Source organism: Anomalospiza imberbis, chromosome 6 (genome assembly GCF_031753505.1).
Source record: "Anomalospiza imberbis isolate Cuckoo-Finch-1a 21T00152 chromosome 6, ASM3175350v1, whole genome shotgun sequence".
In the NCBI taxonomy this organism is placed as follows: Eukaryota; Metazoa; Chordata; class Aves; order Passeriformes; family Viduidae; genus Anomalospiza; species Anomalospiza imberbis.
Window position 1 is genome coordinate 55465627 of NC_089686.1, and position 21897 is coordinate 55487523.

At 54.8% G+C, this 21897-nt stretch overlaps 2 protein-coding genes and 1 long non-coding RNA gene across 10 annotated transcripts in view; 2 read left to right on the top strand and 1 right to left on the bottom strand.

Moving 5' to 3' along the window:
• MYRF (myelin regulatory factor) overlaps positions 1-21897 on the top strand; it is a 232964-nt gene that overhangs the window by 57253 nt on the left and 153814 nt on the right. The window lies entirely within an intron of this gene.
• LOC137476237 (uncharacterized) lies at positions 1441-5517 on the top strand. 2 transcript variants are annotated; one of them, XR_011000295.1, is made up of 4 exons: positions 1441-1547; positions 3590-3883; positions 4236-4352; positions 5065-5517. It is a non-coding gene; the product is annotated as an uncharacterized lncRNA (long non-coding RNA). The 2 variants fall into 2 exon arrangements; XR_011000296.1 differs by having other exon boundaries at positions 1452-1547; positions 3806-3883; positions 5065-5516.
• RMDN3 (regulator of microtubule dynamics 3) overlaps positions 15797-21897 on the bottom strand; it is a 28673-nt gene continuing 22572 nt past the window's right edge. For both annotated transcript variants that reach the window (XM_068194409.1, XM_068194411.1), the window contains 6 exons: positions 21478-21553; positions 20633-20710; positions 19320-19418; positions 18707-18760; positions 17665-17745; positions 15797-17064 (listed from right to left, as the gene is read on the bottom strand). In XM_068194409.1, the coding sequence (XP_068050510.1) occupies positions 17011-17064; positions 17665-17745; positions 18707-18760; positions 19320-19418; positions 20633-20710; positions 21478-21553 (442 nt within the window). In that variant the 3' untranslated portion in view covers positions 15797-17010. The remainder of the gene's footprint in view (positions 17065-17664; positions 17746-18706; positions 18761-19319; positions 19419-20632; positions 20711-21477; positions 21554-21897) is intronic.

The window sequence follows — 21897 nt, forward strand, 5'->3', positions numbered from 1 at the left end:
CGGGAATGCTGGGGGCTCCCGGGAATGCTGGGGCATCCTAGGGAGTGCTGAGGTGTCCCAGGGAGTGCTGAGGTGTCCCAGGGAATGCTGAGGCACCTCAGGGAATGCTGAGACACCACAGGGAATGCTGAAGCGTCCCCTGCCTGGGGCACTCGGCAGCACAATCCCTGGTGTGGTGCAGAAAAACACCTCCTGGGTTAGTGGGAGGATGTTTCTGGAATGGAACTGGGAGAGGTGCTGATCATACCATGGAATCACGGGCTGCTTTGGCTTGGAAGGGACCACAAGATCATTGACACGTTCTTGTCTGATGGGATCATTCCAGCTGCTGCTGGAGGCGGTTTTCCCTTTTCAAGATGTTCCTCTGATTTATGTTTTCACAGCAGTGTTCTAGGACACATTGAGGGTAATTCCACTAATTTTAAAACAGTTAAGAAGCAGAGGGGAAAAATGTGAAGCTGGTCCATTTCTAGGAATTCCAAACTTCTCCCACAACACCATTCTAGAAGAGATCTGGGTAAGGGATAAAGATGCAGAAGAACAAGTGTTCTAAACCCCCCCTGGATTTCTGACAGAGCAAACCTTCCAGTAATCCCAGCTGATGTCTCTGAGAAACTGTGGGATCCTAAGGATTTCCAGGAATGAAGAAGAAAGACAGAGATAATGGAACAGGCTTACAGTTAATAATGATTTGATGGACATGGGAATGATTCTTGAATGTTTGATGCTTCCCTTTTTATTTCTGGAGTAATTTTAAGTGATTTCTTTAATAAGTCATCTAAACTTGGGAATTTAAATTTGAGAGGAAACAATACAAAATAGATGCATGGAGAAATCATGGAATCATCCTGGAATCCCCAGATAGTTTGAGTGGGAAGAGACCTTAAGGATCATTTCATTCCATCCCCTGCCATTCCATCCACAGGCCAGGCTGCTCCAAGCCCCATCCAGCCTGGCCCTGGACACTTCCAGGCATGGAGCAGCCACAATTTCTCGGGGTTTATGGGCACAGGAGGAAATTTCCAGCAGGAACTGAGGAGTTTCCTTTGCTCTGTCCAGCCCCAGCAGGGCTGTGGGAGGCAGAGGATGTGGGAACAGGAGCTTTGCCCACTGCCTCGGGGGAGTCTCTGCTGTCCCAAAACGCAGCAGAGCAAACGTTTGTGGTTGAACACCCCGTTGGAAGGAGCTGCCAAGCCAGGAATGGGAACGAGCTGCGGAGCAGGGATGGCGCCAGGCAGAGGGGTGACATCCAGAGGGTGCCACCAGCCCGTCCCTGCTGCCCAGGCTGGGGATGAGCAGGCTGGTGACTGTCCCTGTGCTGGCTCTGCAGGATGAGGAAGCCAACCCTGCCGAGGAGGAAGATGAGGAGGTGTGGGAGGATGGAGACAGCGGCCACCAAAGCTGGGGAAGGCACAAGTTCAGGAGATATTGCCATCCAAAAACTGTCACTCCCAGCTGGAGCACCTGTGCTCACCTGGATCAATGGCACAGGCAGGAGAGCCTGGGTTTCATTGGAGGGTCATCAGCTCCTTGGGAATTCCTTAAAGGTAGGATTGAACTTGGCTCTGCACTTCCCATCTATTTCCCATATGAGCCAAAGTGTCAGGTCTGGGCTGTGCAGGAATTGAGCTCCTGTGTTTTTTTTTCTTCATGCTTAATCAACCTTGAGATTTTGGGTATTTTTTCTGTCTGATTTGTCACAAGCTGATGTAAATTTTAACTAAAATCCCAGGCAGCTGTTCCCCAAAATCAGATTAAAAGGAGATTCTGGCACACGGATATATTTGGGCAGCACTTTATTAGGAATCCTGGCGAGCTATTGGATTTGAGCTGCCTTAGACTTGGAAACAAGTCCCTGTTTTAGAAGCTTTCAGCAAATTACTGAAGTTCTCCTGATATCCAGCCTGTCAGTAGCAGCTTTCCATCCATCCTGGGGAACTGGGCAGGGACCCCACTGAGGACCCTCTGGACTGGGCACAGCTTTTTTCTGTGGAGACATGCTCCAGCAGCACTTTGCAGTGAATGTTGGGGATTAATCCATAGGAACAGATAAATCCTCAATCACTGCCAGGCCCTTTGCAGTACTGAATTCCCAGCTGAGGGGAGAGGAGCCTCTGAAATTGCCCCTTCCAGCACAGCAGCTGCTTTGAGCCAGTGCCTGGAACTGATTGATCCTGTCAGGACTCTTGACAGGGCTCACCCCCAGATTGGGGTGACCCCGAAAGATGGAAAAGTCTCTCCTCCAACCTGTGCCTTCAAAGAAAGACTCAGTAGTCTTCTGTCGTCCGGTGTCAAGGTAGTTTATTGTGTGTTATCTAAAAGATTTCTCCCTGAGCTGCTGCGGTCCGTTCAGCAGTCAGGCAAGGGCAGACACTGACTCCCAGGGGGCTGGTGCCCTCTTTTATATCATACATTACGTGTTAAATGTTTATGGTTTTTCCCCAATGCCCATCACCTACATTGAACAGTGACTTTCTACTCTAAACCAACCTGTGAGTGCCAACATCACCAAGAACATGGAGGTTAGGAAGAAGAAGGAAAGAGGACAGGGCACACCCAAATCCCTCCATCTTAGAACCTCTGACCCCCATGCACAAAACTCAGAACCCTCTGTACAAGGCCTAAAACCCCCCTGTACAGCACTCAAAGATTCTTCCTTTCACTTTGTGACTACTTCTACTATAATATCTAAACTTTTGTGATTTCTTGTTCTTCCTGCAAGGTTGGTAAATTGTTCCATGGATCAGGTTCAAAGCCACAGGGGTCTGTGGCTGCATTCCAGGGTCTCAAATGCTTCTGACCTGGGCCCAGAACATCCAAGAGTGTCCAAGGGACATTCTGGGTTCCGACAGACTCTGGAGTCCCTGAAGTGCTGGATTGTGGAAAACAGCCAAGACAGTGGATCAGCCCCTCGTGTCACCCGGTGTTTTGGGGCAGGGCACAGCAACCGGCAGGGGTGTGTTTGGGGAGAGCAGCCACTGCTTCCCTTCCCAGCAAGGTCTGGGAAAGGCAGCCCAGAGGATGAGGCTTGGGAAGGAGTTGTGAGCTGAGAAGTGGCTCAAATCAAGTTTAAGTAGCCTTAAACTCCTGGAATGGTCTTGGAGTTTGGACCATTTGGAAGGAACCTTATAGATCATCCTGTTTCCTTGCCCTGCCATGGTCAGGGACACCTTCCTGGGATGTGCATGGGATTTGTTCTGTACCAGGCTGGTGAAATGGGTGGGGTTTTCTCCCTGAGCCCAGTCAGGGGTAAGTTTGGGGCTTCCATGGGAAGAAGCCTGGGAGCTGCATTTCCAGAGCTGAGAGGCTCCATGCCTGGAAATGTTTCCAGTCCTGCTATTTGTTTTTTTTTCCAAAACTGGGCATTACATTTCTTCCCTGAGTGAGGAGGTTTTCCCTGGGTTGTTGGGATTGCACACTGGTTGTTTAAGGGCTCTGATGTCTCTTTCTGAATGGAGGAGTGAGGAAATGGGGATGCTCCCAACCAACTGTCACAGAGATGTGGGAACAGCCCAGTTCCAGTGAGGAATGTGGTGCCCAGCTTGTGGTGTGCAGGCTGAGATGGTCTTTCCTGTTGTTTATTCCTTAGAGCCTGTTGGAGTGCTGACCTGGTTTTGGGAGGACCCAAGTATCCTGGAGCTGTGAGGTTTTTCCTGTCAGAAATCCATGATGGGGATGTTTTCCCTGGCTGTGCCAAGTGGAAGGAACAGCTTTGGAGTTGTTGCAAACACAGGCTGGGGATCCATCTCCTGAAAAGCAGTTCAGGTTTGTTCATCTGACTCTGCCCCTGACCTGTGGCTTCCAGGGACCCTCCTGGTATCCTGGATATTCCCAGGACAGGATATTCCACCCCCTGCCTTTCAAGCCAGGAATTCCAGACCCGGTAAGTCAGTGACATTCTGTGTGAGCTGTCCCAATGGCTGGGTGGGAGAGGGAGCAAACACCCCACACTGCTCTTTGAGACATTCCCAACTGGAGCTGGGGCTGAGCAGTCAGTGCAGAGCTCTGAGGCCACGAGTTCAGCCTCGAATGGCATCCCCAGGGAATGCTGAGGCATCCCATGCCTGTGGCACTCGCAGCACATCCCTGATGTGGAGCAAAAAGAGGAGGGGGTTAGTGGGAGGACGTTTCTGGAATGGAACTGGGAGAGGTGCTGATCATACCATGGAATCACGGGCTGCTTTGGCTTGGAAGGGACCACAAGATCATTGACACGCTCTTGTCTGATTGCACAGCAAAGAACATCCCAAACTGCCTCCTCACCCTCATGGACAGCAGGAGCGTCTTCCATAGCTCCTGTTTAGGAATGGCAGTGGCTGTTGGGAGCTCTGGCAGGAGCAGCTGGAGACCAGGTAAGAACAGAAATGGGATCATTCCTGCTGCTGCTGGAGGCGGTTTTCTCTTTTCAGGATGTTCCTCTGATTGGTGTTTTCACAGCAGTGTTCTAGGGCACATTGAGGGTAATTCCAATAATTTTGGAACAGTTGAGAAGCAGAGGGCTTCTCAACTAGAACCTGATGCATTTCTAGTAATTCCAAACATTTCCTACAACACCATTCTGGGGGAAACCTGGGCAAGGGATAAAGATGCAGAGGAACAAGTGTTCTAAACCCCCCTGGATTTCTGACAGAGCAAACCTTCCAGTAATCCCAGCTGATGTCTCTGAGAAACTGTGGGATCCTAAGGATCTCCAGGAAAGCTAAACAAGGACAGAGATAAGGGAATAGGCTCCCAATTAATAATGATTTGATGGACATGGGAATGATTGTTGAATGTTTGATGCTCCCTATTTCATTCCTGGAATAATTTTTAAGTGATTCCTTTAATAACTCATCTAAATTTGAGAGGAAACAATGCAAAATTAATGCAGGGAGAGACTGTGGAATCATCATGGAATGGTTTGGGCTGGAAGCCTCATCTCTGAGCCTGTCCTGGGCTGGCTCCTGTCCTTTGGCCACTCCTTGCAGGTGAACGTGGAAGTGATGGAGATGTGCAGGGAATGCTGGTTGGTTTTCCATGCCTCTGGCAATCTGGGCATGAAAAAGACTAATTGACCTCTTCCAGCAGGGAAACATTTAAACAAGAGGTGCCAAAAAGAATTGGAGCTTCTGCACAATGAAATCTGCAGGAATCCAACTTAAAATCCTCCTGGATTGTCACCGGTCCAGCTTCCATGGAGTGGTCACTGTGGCCAGGAGTGTCCAGTCCTGCTGGAATGCACTGGACCAGGATGTCATTTTCACTTTATAAAGGTAAAGACCCTCTGGGTGACCCCCAGTGACTGGAAGGACCAGGCTGGGCTCCCAGGGCACTAATTCCAGGTGTTCTGTTTTTGGGAATAGCACAGGAGCCGTTCCCTTCTTGCCCAGAGGAGCAGCCAGTGCCTTCCTTAGTCCACAGATCCCCAGGATAGGCCACAGAGAAATTAACAGGACTATGGAAATCCCCCACATGGGGAGTTTGTGGTGCTCTGGATTATGTTCTGGATTTATAATGTTAAAGGGGGATGTGGAGGGGTTTTTCTCTGCCCTTCCTGTTCATTATTGTTCTCAGTGCTCTTGTTGCTCTCACTGTTATTATGTGTTGTCATTAATATAAATGATTGTATTTGACTGGTTTCCATTATTAAAGTGTTCTGAGCTGGATTTTTGTCTCTGATGTGTTCCCCATCCCACGGGGGGCGAGGGAGCTGCTGCTGGTGCCCAGCTGGGTCCGCCCATGGCCCGGGGCACTTGTGGGGGCTCTGAACGCAGCGGACTGGGGCAGTTTTGGGGCTCACAAAGAGACAGCCAGTGCTGCGTTTTGGGGGTGCTAAATCAGGCTCCGAGCTTAAAGCAGAGACTAAATCGAGCATCTTGGAGTCCTGAGAGCAGGCTCCTACGGCCAGAGCTGGGGCTCAGGAACAGGGACTAAATGCTGTGTTTGCAGGGCTTGAGGAGGAGACCAATGCTGAGTGTTTGGGCTCCCCGAGAGAAGCCGAAGTGCAGCGTTTTGCGGGGCTTGACTGAAAGCCCTAAGGCCGTGTTTTGGTGCTGCAGGCGGGCTCTTTCGGCCAGGGCGAGTCCGTGTCTCTGAGCTCCGAGCCGAGCCTTAGGCACAGCCCAAAGCCCGGGCTCCCCCGGCCGCAGCGAGAGCTCCGAAGCAGCGACCGAGCGCCGCGGGCGGGGCTGGCGGCGGGAGCCCCAGGGCCGCGTTTGGGGCTCGGCGCGGGCAGCCGGGAGGGGTTCAGGGCTCCGAGCGGAGCCCGGCCCGGCGCGTCCGGGCCGAGCTCGGGATCCCGGGGGCTGCCCGGGCCCGGCCCAGCCCCGGCTGCCCGCGGCCGCGGCGGGGCCGTGCCCGGAGCCCCGGCGGGTCCCGCCCCGCGCCGGCCGCGGGCGGGAGCAGGAGCGGCAGCGCCGGGCTCGTGCCCCAGCGCCCGGCCCGGAGCGCTCCTGCCGGTCCGGTGCCGGTCCCGGTGCCGGCCCCAAGCCCAACTCAGTGCTGCAGGGCCGGGCCCCGCAGCCCACCCGGCGGGGAGAGGCGGCACCGCCCCGGGACCCCCCAGAGACAGCGGCGGGACCCGGAGCCGAGGCCCCGGTCCCGGTGCCGCTCGCAGCCCCCGGCCCGGCCCAGGTGAGAGGGGCGGGGCCGGCAGCGATGGTCCCGCCGCCATCCCGGGCAGGGCGGGGCCCCGGGGCCGGGCGGGGCCGGAGCTCTGGGGCGGTCCCGGGGCTCTGGGGCGGTCCCGGGCTCAGGGGCGGTCCGGGGCTCTGGGTCGGTCCCGGGCTCTGGGGCTGGTCCGGGCTCAGGGGCGGTCCGGGGCTCTGGGGCGGTCCCGGGCTCTGGGGCGGTCCCGGGCTCGGGGTCGGTCCCGGGGCTCTGGGGCGGTCCCGGGCTCTGGGGCGGTCCCGGGCTCTGGGGCGGTCCCGGGGCTCTGGGGCGGTCCCGGGCTCTGGGGCGGTCCCGGGGCGGGGCCGGGCCCGGCTCAGGTGCGCGGGCCCCCAGCGCGGCTGCGCGGGGCGGGGCCGAGGTGATTTAATGCCCGGAAATCGCCCGGTGGGCGCCATTTGCTCCCTCAGAGCGCGGGCAGGCTGCTGCAGGCCGGGCTCTCCGGCGTGGCTCGGAGAGGCCTCCTCTACCCCTCTTCCTTTCCCCTCTTTTTCCTGCCCTTATCCTCCTCCTCCTTCCCCCCCTTATCCCCTCTTTTCTACCCCTCCAGCTCTTTCTCTCTCCCCCCATCCCCCCTCCCTCCCAGCCCCCTCCCGCCCTCTCCCCTCTCCCCAGCCTCCCCTGCCCTCTCTCCCTGTTCCCCTGCACGTCCCCTCCTCCTTTCGGCCCTCTCCCCACCCTCTCCCCAGCCCGACTCCCCTCTCTTCCCCCTCTACCCCTCCTCTGTCCATCATCCCTCTCCCCAGCCGGCCTTTCCCTTTCCCCCTCCTCCCCAACCTCCCCAACCCCTCTCCGTCCCCCCCTCATCCCTGATCCCTCCTCTGTCCCCTTCTCCCTCTTTCCCCCGCAGCCGCGGGGCTCGGGGAGCCGGAGAATAAAGCCCAGAGGGCCGGAGCCCGGCGCCCCCGCCCTCGCTGGGCCCCACACGGGCCCGGGCCCGCTCGGCGGCTCCCCCAGTGCGGTTCTCAAGGACCGCCCGGCACCGCCGGGGCTCCGGCTTTGCCCACAGCGCAGTGGGGGCTCCCCGGCGGCGTGGGGCTGGGGGTCAGGGAGGGCCCCTTCTCAGGAAGGGAGTCCTGGGGGAGGGTTGAGGGAGGGCCCCGTCCTCAGGAGGGGGTCCTGGGGTGGGATGGGCCCCCTCTGGAAGAGGGGGTCCCGGGCTGGGGGGTTTAGGGAGGGCCCCCTCCTCAGGAGGGGGTCCTGGGGGTGGAGGGGTGGGTTAGGGGGGGAGGGCCCCCTCCGGAGGAGGGGGTCCTGGGGGTGGGTTAGGGGGGAGGGCCCCCTCCGGAGGAGGGGGTCCCGGGGGGGTTCGGGGTGGGCCCCCTCCGGAGGAGGGGGTCCGGGGCAGGGGGGTGGGGCGGAGGGGGGCATTCCCCCCTCCAGTCCCCGCCCCCCTTCCCCGGATCCCCTCCTCCGGACGGGGCTCACCCGGGCCCCTCCCCGGGACCCCCTCCTCCGGACCGGGGCCCGGGGGAGGGGAGGGAGGGGGGCGGGTGGGGTGGGGGGGAAGCGGAGGGGGTCACGTCACTCTGCAGCGTGAGCACACACAGCGATCACCGCACAAACAAACGGCCCCTCCCGGCCTGCCCCCCCACCCCACCCGCCCCCTCCCTCCCTCCCCCGGGCCCCGGTCCGGAGGAGGGGGTCCCGGGGAGGGGCCCGGGTGAGCCCCGTCCGGAGGAGGGGATCCGGGGAAGGGGGGCGGGGACTGGAGGGGGGAATGCCCCCCTCCGCCCCACCCCCCTGCCCCGGACCCCCTCCTCCGGAGGGGGCCCACCCCGAACCCCCCCGGGACCCCCTCCTCCGGAGGGGGCCCTCCCCCCCCCAACCCACCCCTCCCCATCCCCAGGACCCCTCCTGAGGAGGGGGCCCTCCCGACCCCCCCCCCCCAGGACCCCCTCCTCCGGAGGGGTCCCATCCCACCCCAACCCAACCCCCCCCGGACCCCCTCCCGAGGAGGGGGCCCTCCCTGACCCACCCGACCCCAGCCCCCCAACCCCTTCCCCGGGAGCCCCCAGTGTGATGTAGGGAAGGCCGGAGCCCCGGCGGTGTCGGGCGGTGTATTTGACCGGTGTGGGGGGACCCGCCGAGCGGGCCCGGCCCCGTGTGGGGGCTCCAGGGACAGCGGGGGGCGCCGGGCTCCGGCCCTCTGGGCTTTATTCTCCGGCGCCCCGAGCCCCGCGGCTGCGGGGGAAAGAGGGAGGGGAGGACAGAGGACGGGAATAGGGGAACAGCGGGGGCGGTCAGGGTGGGCCAAGGAAGGAGGGCAGGGGGGGGGGTCGAGGTGTGCAGGGGAGCAGGGAGGGGGGCAGGACGGGTGGAGGACGGAGGACGAGGATGGAGCACAGCTGGGAGGGTCAAGGTGCAGAGGGAAGAAGAGGAAAAGGGGAAGGAAGAGGGGAAAGAAATGTGAAAGATGGAGGGGAAGGATTCAGGGCAGGTGGGGAGGAATTCGGGGGAAGGGGAGCAGGGTGAGGAGGCAGGTGGGAGCCGGGGTGGCGGGGGAAGGAAGCGTGGATGAAGCAGGGGAAAGGTGGAAGGGTAGGGCAGGGTTGGGGTGTGTAGGGGGGTAGGGACGGGGGTAGGGGGGGTCCGGCAGGGGGGGAGGGAGGGGAGGGCTAGGGGGGAGAGGGAGGGGGGGGTAGGGGGGGGAGGGTGTGGGGGGTGGGGGAGGGGAGGAAGGGAGGGATAGAGGAAAAGAGGTAAAGAGAAGTAAAAAAGAAAAGAAATAGAGAGATAGAAAGATATAGAGCCCGGCACGGCCGCAACCTTCCCCACCGAGCGCCGAGGGGGCAAATGGCTCCTGAGCCGATTCCCGGGGTTTAAATCCCCCCGGTCCCGCCCCGCGCAGCCGCGCTGGGGCCGCGCACCTGAGCCGGCCCCGCCCCTCACACCTGGGCCGGCCCCGCCCCTCACACCTGAGCAGGCCCCGCCCCTCACACCTGGGCCGGCCCCGCCCCGCCCCGCCCGCTCCCGTAAATCCCGGCGGATCCGCGCCCGCTCCGCTTTGTGCGGTGGGTGCTCATCCCGGGATGCGGCGGGGCCGTCGCTCGGAGCGCTGTGCGGAGCCCTGGATCGGGGGCTGCTCCCGGCGCTGCGAGGAGCTCGAGGCGCTGAGGTGGGAACGGGACCCGGGCCAGGGAATTCGGGTCTGGGTCCTGCCGGTGTCTGCTGGGGGTCCCGGGCTGCGAGCCGTGGGGCCGCAGAGCGGACGCGGGATTGCGGCTGGAACAGGGACTGGGCTCACTGCAGGCGGGAAGGAAGAGCCGCTCCGGGACGGGCGCTGGGGCCGCTCCCGGCGCTGCCGCTCCTGCTCGGACCGCGGCCGGCGCGGAGCTGGGGCCCCGCCGGTGCTCCGGGCAGGTCCCGCTGCGGCCGCGGGGAGCCGCGGCTGTGCCGCTGCCGGGCCCGGCAGGAGAGCGGCGCTTTCCCGGAGCAGGCGCTGGATCGCGGCTGGAAGCGGGCGGGGCGCGGGGACCGCCCGTGCCGGCCCCGGGACCCCTCAGCGCCGCCCGCCGCTCCGGGCCGGAGGAGCCGCTCCGGGCCGGGCGCTGGGGCCGAGCCCGGCGTTGCCGCTCCTGCTCCGGCTGTGCCTGGTGCTGGACGGGGGCCCCGCTGGGGCTCGGTTCTGCTCGGGCTGCTCATCTGACACCTCCCAGGTGAGACCTGATGCTCTCCTTCCTCCCCCCAGGTTCCCTGTGGCTCGCACTCTCCAATGCAAAAACCTCTGGGTTCAAAAAGCCAGTGGAAACTGTTTAGTCTTTATTTCCAGGTCATCAGATATCCTGCGTGGGAAGGGACACACAAGGAGCACCAAGCTGAGCCCTTATGTGAACGGCTCATCTGGGGACTGAACCCACAGCCTGGGCATTTTCAGCACCCTGCTCCAACCAAGCCCGTGTCAGGTCATGGCAATGTCCTGCCTGGGATGGGAATGCCAAGTGCCAGCAAGGGAATTCCTATGCTAGTATGCCTCCTTCTGTTATGCTAATGCTCCTTTACACACCAGCCAGCCCCTGGAACATCCACAGGGCAGAGCTCCACGGCCAGCATCTGACTGTGGAACAACACAGGTGAGCAGTTGTGTGACAGCACAAAACTCTTGCAGTAACCCTGATTTTCTGCCCTTTCCAGCATTTCCCTGATGGCTGCAAAGGTGCTTGTGCCATGTCCCTTTCCAGGGAGAAATGAGCAAGACAAGTCCTGAGGGTTCCCTTGGTCCATGGCCAAAGTTCTGGAGAGTGTCGGGGCTGGTCCCCCCTGCAGAGGGGCGTTTCCTGCAGGTGAGTGTTCACAGCCCGAAGTCACGGTGGGGGCTGAGGCCGGGGCTCTTCTCGGGCCCAGAGCTGCACGGAGCCCTCGGGGACTCCTGCTCCCTGCCAGGAATGTTCCTCGGTGTTCCCTTGGTGCGTCCCAGCTGGCCGGGAACGCGGGGCGGGAGGAGGCCGAGCCCCAGGAAGGGAAGCAGCCCCTCTTGTCCTTGGTACCTGCAGGGGAGGAGCTGTGCCTCAGTGTCCTGCCCGTGGCAGGCAGCGTGCCAAACACATCCCAGGGATGGGCACTGGGATGCCCGGGCAGCGCCGGGATGGGCACAGATAAAGGGCTGCCTGCGGCTCCTCGGCCAGGGGCTGCTCTGAACAGGCACCTGGAGATGCTGCAGCCCGGACAGAGCCCACTGACATCCCAAAAATAGCCCAAGGAACAGCTGGCATTGCCTGGGAATGTCGGCATGTTGGCTTTGCAGAGGAGCTCAGACAGCAATTCCCGTGCCCGCCTCCTGGAGCTCCCACACACCCACCAGGTATGTCCCAGCCACCCCAATCCCTTCCCTTCCAGCCTGGGGACATCCTCCAGCAGCAGCATTACAGCCAAGGGAATTTCCCTCACAGAAATTCAATCCCAAGCAATGCCCTCGGAGATGCTGTAAAGTAAAAGGTTGGAGTTGGATGAAGTTTGGTTTGGATGAAGTCTGGAGTTTTTCAGGGAGCCAGCTGGAGCTGCAGAACTGCTGGGAAGCTTTCACAGGTGGGTCACAGTGCAGGTGCCCTGAAGGCAGGGATGTGCATCCCTTTCCTCAGGGAAAAGAACTCCCAGAGGCCACTCCCGAGGCTCTGGAACGAGCTCAGCTTCTGCAGGGAGAGATGTCCTCCCCTGGGCACAGGGGCTGCCTCAGCACGGCCGGGAGCGCGTCCGGCCACCGCCTTCTGCTGCTTCCAAACATCACCTGGAGCCCGAGCTCAGGGGGTGGAACCACTGAATTCCAGGGAACTCTGTCAGCTGCCCCCAGGGACATGGGTGGGGCTGGGGGATGAATAAATAGCAAAGGGTTATAAATAGGAAATGCTGTGGAATATCAACCTGTCCTTGTCCTGATCCCACTGAGCTTTCCTGGAACCTCTGCTGGTTCCTGGCACAGCTGGAGTTAAATAGGCAGCTCTGTGTGGGAATATCCATGCTGCATGAGGCACTGTGAGATTATTCCAGCAGGAATTCAGGGCTATAGCTCTAACTCATCTGGACTAGCCAAGCTAAATCCCAAATCTGGGCACCACACAGGGAACAATCTTTGTGCTGCCCTGTCAGCCAAAGCCCTGGCTGGGAAGTTTCAGCAGCCAAATGGATGGAATTATCTAAATGCCAGCATCCCCCAAAGGGACAATCCAATCACCTCCATTTGCTCCCAGAGTGTCCATTCTGTTCCCCACAAATGCCCTGGTGACACCAGGGGGGTTCCTCTGCCCACAGTGCCTTTCTCCTGCCCCTCTCCAGCTCGAGGCCTCTTCTCCCTTCCCTGCTGGCTGTTGCCAAGGAGGAGGACACAGCGAGTCCTGAGTTTACCTCAAAACAGTCCTTCCCTCACTTGGAGATTACCTGAGAGTTCTCCCCCCACATTTTCCCTGTCTGTCCCCTTCTGTTTTCCTCACTTTTTGCAAGAAAGCATTCTTTCTCTACTCTGGAGATTAGCACAAGCTTTACTCCCATTATTTTCCCTACTTATCCATTCCCTATTTCCTCATTTCCACCTCAGTATTTTCCTTCTTTACCCTATGGATGCTTTCAGTTCCCCCCACCAAGCAATTTCCCTACCTGTCTGTAACTGATCACCTCAGTTTACCCCATGAAGTTCATCCTCTGTGCTACAGATCATCTCAGATTTTATCCCTGAAGTTTTCCATACCTCTCCTTTGCTAAGTACCTAATTTTAACCTCAAAATATTCATTTTCTACCATGGAGATTCCCTCAAGTTTTATCCCTAGAGTTAACCACCTGTCCACAGCAATTCCCTCAGTTTACCTCAGGATGCTCCTGCTCTCTCCTAGAGATAATCTCACATTTTACCCCCCAATTTTCCCTACCTGCCCAGTACTGATTACCTCCTTTTCACCTCAAAATATCCATTGTTTCCTCTACAGATTACCTCAGATTTTATTACCAAAATGTCCATTTTGTCCCCTCTTTGCCAACTAGATTTTAAAACCAAAACTACACAGGTTATGTCTCTTATCCCCAAAATGTTCATTCTGTCCCCTACAAATTATGTCACATTTTTTCCCAAAACCACTTATTGTTCCTACATAATTACCTCAGGGTTTGCCCCCCAAATTCTACCTAATGTTAACTACTGATTGCCTCATTTCTACCTCAGTGTGTTCATTCTCTTCCTTACAGATCTTCCCAAGTTTCACCCCCAAAATTTCCTTGCCTACCCCCAGTGATTGCCTCAGTTTGTCAGTGTTTACACTCTCCCTTGAGATTACCTCAAGTTTTACCCCCAGAATCTTCCTTAACTGTCCACAACTTATTGCCTTGTTTTTACCCAAAAATATTATTTCTCAACCTTTAGATTATTTCAGGTTTTGCCCCACAAAATTCCCCTACCTGTCCACTACTGATTGCCTCATTTTTCCATTACTTTAAGTAAAGTAAGATTTACTTTCTACCATGGAGCTTTTGTCAAGATTTACCCCCAAAATTTTCCAGGTGTACCTAATTTTTACTTCAAAATGTTCACTCTACAGATTATTCCATGTAATTTTTACCCAAAAATTTCTCCATCTGCCCACAACTGATTCCCTCATGTTACCTCAGCATGTTCATGCTCTCCTCTAGAGATTAGCTCAGATTTAGCCCCCAGATTTTCCCTACATGCTCAGTACTCATCACCTCATTTTCCCCTCAAAGTGTTCATTCTCTACTCTTGAGATTTTGTCAAGTTTTGCCTCTGAAATTTTCCTTGTGTACTACTGATACCTCATTTTTACTGCAATACATTCATTCTGTCCCTTACAGATTACATCGCGTTTTACTCCCAAAATTTTTCCTTGTGGTACAATATTGATTAGCTCTTTTCTACTCCACAAATCTGCATTCTCTCCCCTAAACATCACCGCAGCTTTTCCCTCAAAAGTGCCACCTTGCTCCCCTTGACATCCCCTCACATTTTCCTGCACAAGCAGTTCTTGTGTCCCCTCTCAACTGCCCCAGGTTTTCAGCTACAAATGTCACCTCTGTCCCCTCTGAGTTATCCCAGGTTTTCCCAGCTAGGAGCTGCAAGGAATTCAGGCAGGGCAAATGACAGCAGGGAACAGTTGTAAATTCAAAGGCAGAAAGAGAAGATCTACCAGCAAGGGGGGAAGGTTTCAGAAAACATTTCTGCAACTAATAATTAATAATTATTAATTCCCCAGTGAGAAGAACATGAACTCACAACCATTAAGGCCTGGCAGTTCCCTGCAGTGAGAGCTCAGCACACATCCAGAGGCAATTCCAGCACCTGAAAGGAAGAAAGGCAGAAGAAAAAGGTGATTTCTTCTCTTTCAAAGTTATTTCAAGTTCTCAGACCCAAACCAACCTTTACCCTTGATTTTGGCTGGGTGAATCCTGAGCAGTGGGCACAGGTCCTGTCATTCCTGCTGATGGGAGTGATGCTTTCTGGGGAAATCAGCTGATTTCCAAAGTTCACTGCCTGCCCCATGCCTGATCTGCACAGGAGAAAACCTCTTCCATGATGGGATTTTGCTCCATCAAATCCCATCTGCCCAGGCTGCTCCGTGTGGATGTTGCCAGGCTGGGGCAGCACAGGCAGATGCAGCTCTCAGCTCTCTCTGCTCCAAACACAGCTCTGGGCTCCTTTGCAAACTCCTCTGCTGCGAGGTTTTCTCCAGGAGAACTCAAGGAATGGCTCATGGCAGGGTGGAGATTAAGTTATCACAGAGGGAAGTAAAGGATAAATATTCCTGTAAGAGCCTTTGGGATCTGCCGGGCTGAATTGGGAAGGGGACATTCATTCCCTGCAGTGCAAATGCACAACCACCTCCAACAAAAGCAAACACTGTCAGGCGGGGTCTGAAAGCACCACCTGGACAAACCTCATTGTCATTCTTCCTTTCAGGGACCTTGGCAATCAAACTCTGAAGCTGACAAGCCCAAAAGCTCTGGAGTCTGTCTGCTCTGGAACAAAAGGATACTCCCAGGGATGAGGCACATTCCCAGCAAAGGCTCCCAACGCGGCACAGAGGCACCGCTGGAGCTCGTGTTGGGGCTGGGAAGGGCTGCCAGGAGGACACAGCCCCCAGCTGGGGTGGCAGTGGCAGTGGCAGCAGCACATTCCCACAGTCTGATGGCACAACAGAGGGACGAGGGCCAGCAATGGCCACGGGAGCTGCGGGTTTCATTCTGCCCCCTGCGCTGCCACATCCCGGCAGGAAATCTCCAGGGGGGACAGAAACTCCCTGGGTGCACAAAGTGCAGCAGCTGTGACCCTGATCCTGCTGAAACTCAGCGTGTGGGGCCAACCCCCCGAGGTAAACACTGCCCTGCCCTGCCTCAGCCTCGGCCACTGCCCCAGTTCTCAGCTCCCACTGCTCCGGGGCTGCCACCACATTCCTGACGGAGCCAAAGGCCACACCTGCACTGGCATGAGCACAGGCCCAGCACTCCAGCCAGTTCCTCCCGTGGCTCCAAATCCTCCCGAACCTCCCCATCTTTGCTTTGGCCAGTGCCTGCCCCGAGGCTGTCACCCAGCCCTGCAGCACCCACACCTGCAATCCAGGAAGTTTTAATGCTGGAGTCTGCTGCACTTTCCCCCTTCAGTGTTATTTTCAGGAAGAAACAAACCCACCACAGTGCAAGGGAAAAAAAAAAAGGTGATTTAAGGAATGTTTTACTCACGTACTCCTCACTTTACCCCTCACAACCACCCCAGCATGAAACAGACATTCAGGAATTAGTGCTCAGTAGCTGCCTTTGGAATTTTAAGGAATATCAACAAAGCCTTGATAAATATGTGGGGAATTCCACAGCACGTTTTCCTTCCCCATCTGTGTCAGCATCCAGCACAGTTCCCTGTTCCTGTTTGGTCCCCAGCAGCAGCAAGAGGAATGTCAGTGTCGGCTTCACCTCCTCGGCGTCGCCTCGTTAGTCCAGGAGATAATTAATTCGAAGAGAATTAATCTGGTCAGTGGCAGAAGATCATCACAGCGAAACAGCATCTTAGCCACAGGACATTCCCACCCCTGTGGCCTGTTCTCTGATCAAGAACTACTTCCCAAACTCAGTCATTGCATCTAAACCACAGCAGCACGGTTTGGAAGGACAGAAGTTTTCAGCCTCGTGTGAAGGAAGACAGAAACATCACTGGGAGAAAATCCTGAAGTTTACAATCCTATTCCTCACTTCTTTGACTAATGAACCTCTTAACATCCAGTCTGGATTGTGCAGAGAAGTTCCTTGGTTCCACTTGGAAACTGATCTCCCCAAAACATCCACAAAAGCCATTAAACAGTTATTACAACTGATTCCATTAATTACTATGGAAAAGACAATACAAATGAACCGGAAAAAAATTTGGATCAAGTTTTCCTCAGGAATGAATTGGGAGCTCACCAGCAAGGATTTCTGCCAGGCAAAGAGTGTGATATAAAATATATATGTGGATATATATATATATAATAAATATATATATATTTATACACACATACATAAAAATATATATAATACATAGTTATATCACAAAGTATCTCACGTGTATCTGACATATATATATATATATATATATATAAAAAACTCACAAATGTTTTTATATCACAAACTCTACCTATAAACCCCCACATTTCCCCCCCTTTTTTTTTCCAGGAATGTAACATTTTTAGGGATCCTAAAATCAAACACATGCAGTGCTCTGCAAAGGAAAATAAATCACTATTTTATCCCATTAATTCCAAGATGTTTTCCTGGATGTGCTGCTGGGTGTTTTCCTGTAAGCTCTTGTGGCTTATCCATGAAGTGTACTTGTAATTGTCAGGATCATGAAATCCATTTGGAATTTTACTGTCTCTGCAGTGGGATGAGTTTTTCCAAAATTATTTCTCTAAGACTGAGCGCATCTCCTCAAGTTCCCTCTCGCTTTCTGCATCCTGGAAATGCAAGAGGGAAATTCAAAAATGTACAGCTTGATTAAAACAAATAAAAAAACACCACTTCCCTTCTTTTTCTCCAACCCCAAACCAGCTTTTAGCATATCATGGAGTCCTGGAATGGTGTGGGTTGAAAAGGACCTTAAAGCCCATCCAGTTCCTGGGCAGGGACACATTCCACTAGCCCAGGTTGCTCCAAGCCTTGGACACTTCCAGGGATGGGGCAGCCACAGCTTCTCTGGGCAACCTGTGCCAGGGCCTCAGCACCCTCACAGGGAAGAATTTCCTCCTAATACCTGATCCAAGCATAATCTCTTTCAGTTTGAAGCCATTCCCCCTCTTCCTATCATTCCAGACCCTTGTAAATTCTCTCCCTCTTTCCTGTCACTGGAAGGCCACAATTAGGGCACCACAAACTTCTTTATTTCAGGCCGAACAATCCCAATTCTCTCAGCCCTTCCTCACGGCAGAGGTGCTCCATCCCTCCAACCAATTTGTCCCTCCTCTGGATTGGCTGCCTGTGGATGCAGTGATCCAGCTGGGATCCCACAGGAGTGGAGCAGAGGTGCAGAATCCATTTCTGCTCCTGCTGAGTGTTACCTCTTTGGTGTACCCTGGCAGCTCCGCGGCGAGGTCCATCCACAGCACCGCCGCCGAGGCGTTCCCGAGGTCCCTGTAGCACTGGGGAGGGAAAATGGCCATGGGAGAGGAGTTAAATGGGAGAAAGCAGGCAGCAAATGGAACTGGGCAACTGCTAAGAAGAGCTGTTTCTGCCTCTTCCCCCTTTGCACTGGCATGTCCTGCAGTATCCCTCAGCCACGAGGCGTCAGAAGCACCACCAGATCTTGGAATACTAAATTATATTTGACTCTCTTTCATTGTGGGGAAGGAGACTGGGTTTTGCTTGGATGTTTTAAGGTGTCGTTGTGGTTTTCACCCTTTTCAAAGCTCTACTTTGATTTTCAGTTGCTGTTTCCCCTCTTCCTCACACCATTTTCTCTACAAAACCTCTCTCCTGGGAGTACATTGTTCCCCAGCCTGCTGAAAATGTAATAAATATTATCTACAGGAGTGTCTGGTCCCAAAATAGATCTGAAATATTCTCCACGTGACCAGAAGCTGAGGCACAGTGATCCCTCCGGGAACAGGAAGATCTTGGGTGCCCAGAGAGTCTTGGAGGTATTTTGGAGACTACGAAATACACCCAGAAAAAGGAAGTGGGTGCTAAAAACCCCTCAGCAAGAGGGCTCAAGACTCCCATGCTGGACAGGGAAAGAGAAATCCTTTATCCTTTACTTCTCTCCATGATTCTCTGGCTTTATCACCACAGAAGTCGTGGTAGGGAAGGATTAAACCTCCAGCCCATGGCTGCCAAGTCACCATTCCTGCTTTATACAGAATTTCATCTGTTAAAAACCAGGGATGCTCCACTGGGTGACTCAAAGGCAAAGCCCCTGAATTTTAAAACTTCTGCACGAGGTGATTTGGCCTAAAAAGATGTAAAGGATAAAAGAAAATACTACCATCCTAAAAAAATTTGCTCCTGCATGGAGTATTTTCTACCTGGTCAGCACTTTACAGCCAAAGATCATTTTTAATACAAATATTTCTTACCCCCTGAACAAACAAGAAGTGAGTTTACCTTGGCAATGTAAACTCTTCCTGCTTTGGAAAACCCTGGGCTCAGCTCCTCGACCTACAGGAACAGAGGGAGGGTGTGACAGGGAAGAGCAGACATAAGGATAAGGACACAGTTAATTCTTACATCAGGCTCACTGCAGCTTTTAAAGGAAAAGAAATAGATGGCAGGAAGGAGAATCCTAATAAATACATAAAGCACTATGCCCTTGATACCTTCAAGCACGTTGTCTGGAAAAGTTTGAAATGGAAAAGGCAGCCAGGCTTTAGGTAAAATATTCTGAGGAAGGAGCTGCCAGCTCCCAGACCCTGGAAGCACAGCCCAGATGTATCCAGTACTGAGCAGGGAATTGCTGTGCAGCCTTAGAAAGGAAAACCAACCCCCACTAACCAATTCCCAACACTTTGGGCTGCAATTCTGACATCTTCAACGTCCCATTCTTTTGTCTGGCTATTCTGGAATGGACACTTCTCAAATTGCCCCCTCACCAGCTTTGCTTCCACCCAGGTCTCAGGCCATGGGAAGCACCAGGAGGGATCCAAGCAGCCCAGTGCCATCCCTGTGAGCTGGGCAGGTCAGTGATGCCCCTTCCTGGCACATTCCCACATTTCCTTACCCGCAGGAAGTTCTGGAGCGCGTCCTGCACCGTGGCCGTCGGCGGGGCCTCGAACAGCGCCGACACCGTCCTCTTCTCCAGCCAGCCCAGGTGGGCAACCTGCACAGACAAAAGGGCAACCCGGCCCATCCATCCGACACCAGCACAGGAACAAGGGCCTGCCCAGCCCCTGGGAGCTGCTCCTGCAGCAGGGAGGAAGCCAAACCCCTCGGCAGTGTTGGAATATTCCCATGGAGTATCTAAGTCTAGCCACAGAATTTAACCAGATTTGCTTTCCCTTGTCCCAGGTCAGTTTTTGCAGTTCCATACATCTGGGATTTGGATGGCCCCAAATCCCAACCTGCCATGCTGCAGCCACACCGGTCCCCACTTGTGCTCTCCCTTCTCCCAGCCTAAACCTCCACAAGATCCTGCTCCTCCCCCACCCTGTGATTCCTTGGGAAAGGCAGGCTGAAGCCTTCCCACCAGAAAATCACGGATCATTTAGGTTGGGAAAACCCTCCCAGCCCATGGAGGCCAAACTGTGACAATCCCCACCTTGTCACCCATCCCAGAGCACTGAGTGCCACCTCCAGGCATTCCCTGAACACCTCCAGGGATGGGGACTCCACCACCTCCCTCTGACAATACCCTGTTTTATCCTGTAAAATTCTAACAATGCAGACTAGATGAAGCACTACCATACTTCACCATCCGTGGTTTCATTCCACTGCTTCAGCAGCTCCAGGCTGAGCATGAAGGAAGGCTCCTTTTCCACACAGGACAAGAGCCAGGAGCTCCCAGCAGTTCAGCTCAGGGCTGCTCTGTAATTCCCACTGTCAATTATCCCAGCTACAATCTCTGCACCGTGGCTCCATTCCCAACAAAGTGCTTTCCAATGGCACAAATGGAACAGCAGCAGTCACTGCAGACTTTTATTCCTTTTTTAGGCTTTAAATCTGATTGAGAGCTTGGCATCTGACTCCAAGCTTTCCCCTGTCAGGAAGTAATAAGCAGTTGGCACGTGCTGCCAGTGCCTCCAATTCCGTGTGTGGCAGGGGCATGGGGACACATGCAACACATCACACACCAACACTGTGAGCAGAAGCTCCTCACTTGGCCTTGACCACATCCCTGCGTGCTCAGAGGATGGAAGGAAGGTTGTTTTTACCAGGCAAAGCACGGGGAGCAGGAAAGGAGTTTGCAGCTTGGGATTTTCCTAACCCACCCTTTGCCGTTTCCCTTCCCATGCCACCAGCAGTGACTAAAAAGCCAAGGCTGGAGCTCTGAACCCTTCAGAGGCCTGCCCAGGAGGTGATGATAAATTCTGTTACCTGGTAACACCACCTGCCCAGCAGATAGTAGAGCTGTGGGTCCTGTGGCTTCAGGGCAATGGCTTTATCAATGTGCTCCTGTGGGAAAGCATCACCAGCACGTGTCACATCTTTGTCAAAAGCAAATAAAAAATCCACCAGAGCAGGTGGAGAAAGAGGAAAGGAAGGAATCCACAATTTAAGTGTCACAAACAGTAAAATTAGACTGCATTCAGTGAGCAAGGAAAAGCAGCATTTCTCCAGCCTCAGGGACAGGAATTTCTGCACACATATACACACAGAAGCTGCGCTGCATTTTATTCCTGCTCCAGAGCTTTGCCATAACCTCACTAATCATGCCAAAGGCCGATGGGGAAACAATAACCTGTGGCCTGTTCCATGTACATCCTTTTCCCCTGGAACATCCACAAGGCACCATAACAACAGTAATAATACGAGGGATTAAAAAAAAGGAATCTGAGGCAAATGAAATCCTCTTTGAGCAGTAACTGCTTCCTGGGAGGGTGTGGGTCGTTCACAGGCACAGACTGCAGACAAGCTGGTGCTGCATGTTGTCACCACATAATAACTCCATGTTTCAAGCTCTAAGTCTCATCCTTTTCCTAAATTCATTTGCAAGATTTCTTTTCTTTTCTGCAATTACAGTGTGTAAAACTGCACTCAGCCCGGTCACTCCCAAAAGGCATGGCTGGAATCAGCCTCCTCACCCCAAACCACCCACTCATGGCACCTCTGAAATCTACTGCTTCCCTAAGAAGAACTGGAGCCAATTTTCCCGATTTCCTGCTGCAAAAATTAGTGTTGTTTGATACTGAGACAAAGCCCAGCACCTCCTGGCCACTCACCTTGAAAACATATCCAGCCTGGATGCGCTTGGAAATGCTCTCCTGCTCCGACACCTGCCCACAAAGGATGGCAAACCTGCATGGGGAGACACCTGCATGAGCCAGCTGGGATTGAATCCACATTTACCTGCCATTCATGGCTGCAGAAGGAAGATCTACAAGTGCTCAAAGCCAGGCTGGACAGCGCTTGGAGCAGCCTGGGGTAGTGGAAGGGGTCCCTGCCCATGGCAGGGGTGGAATGGGATGAGCTTTAAGGTTCCTTCCAACCCAAACCATCCCAGGATTCTGTGAAGTGCATTAAAGCTTCACCCCTTAGTGGGGAAAACAAGGAATACAGCACATCTCTCACAGGAAGAGACAGAAGCAGCAAAAATGCAGCACCCAGGAAGGAATGAGCTCGAAGGACGAGGCAGCCAGGGG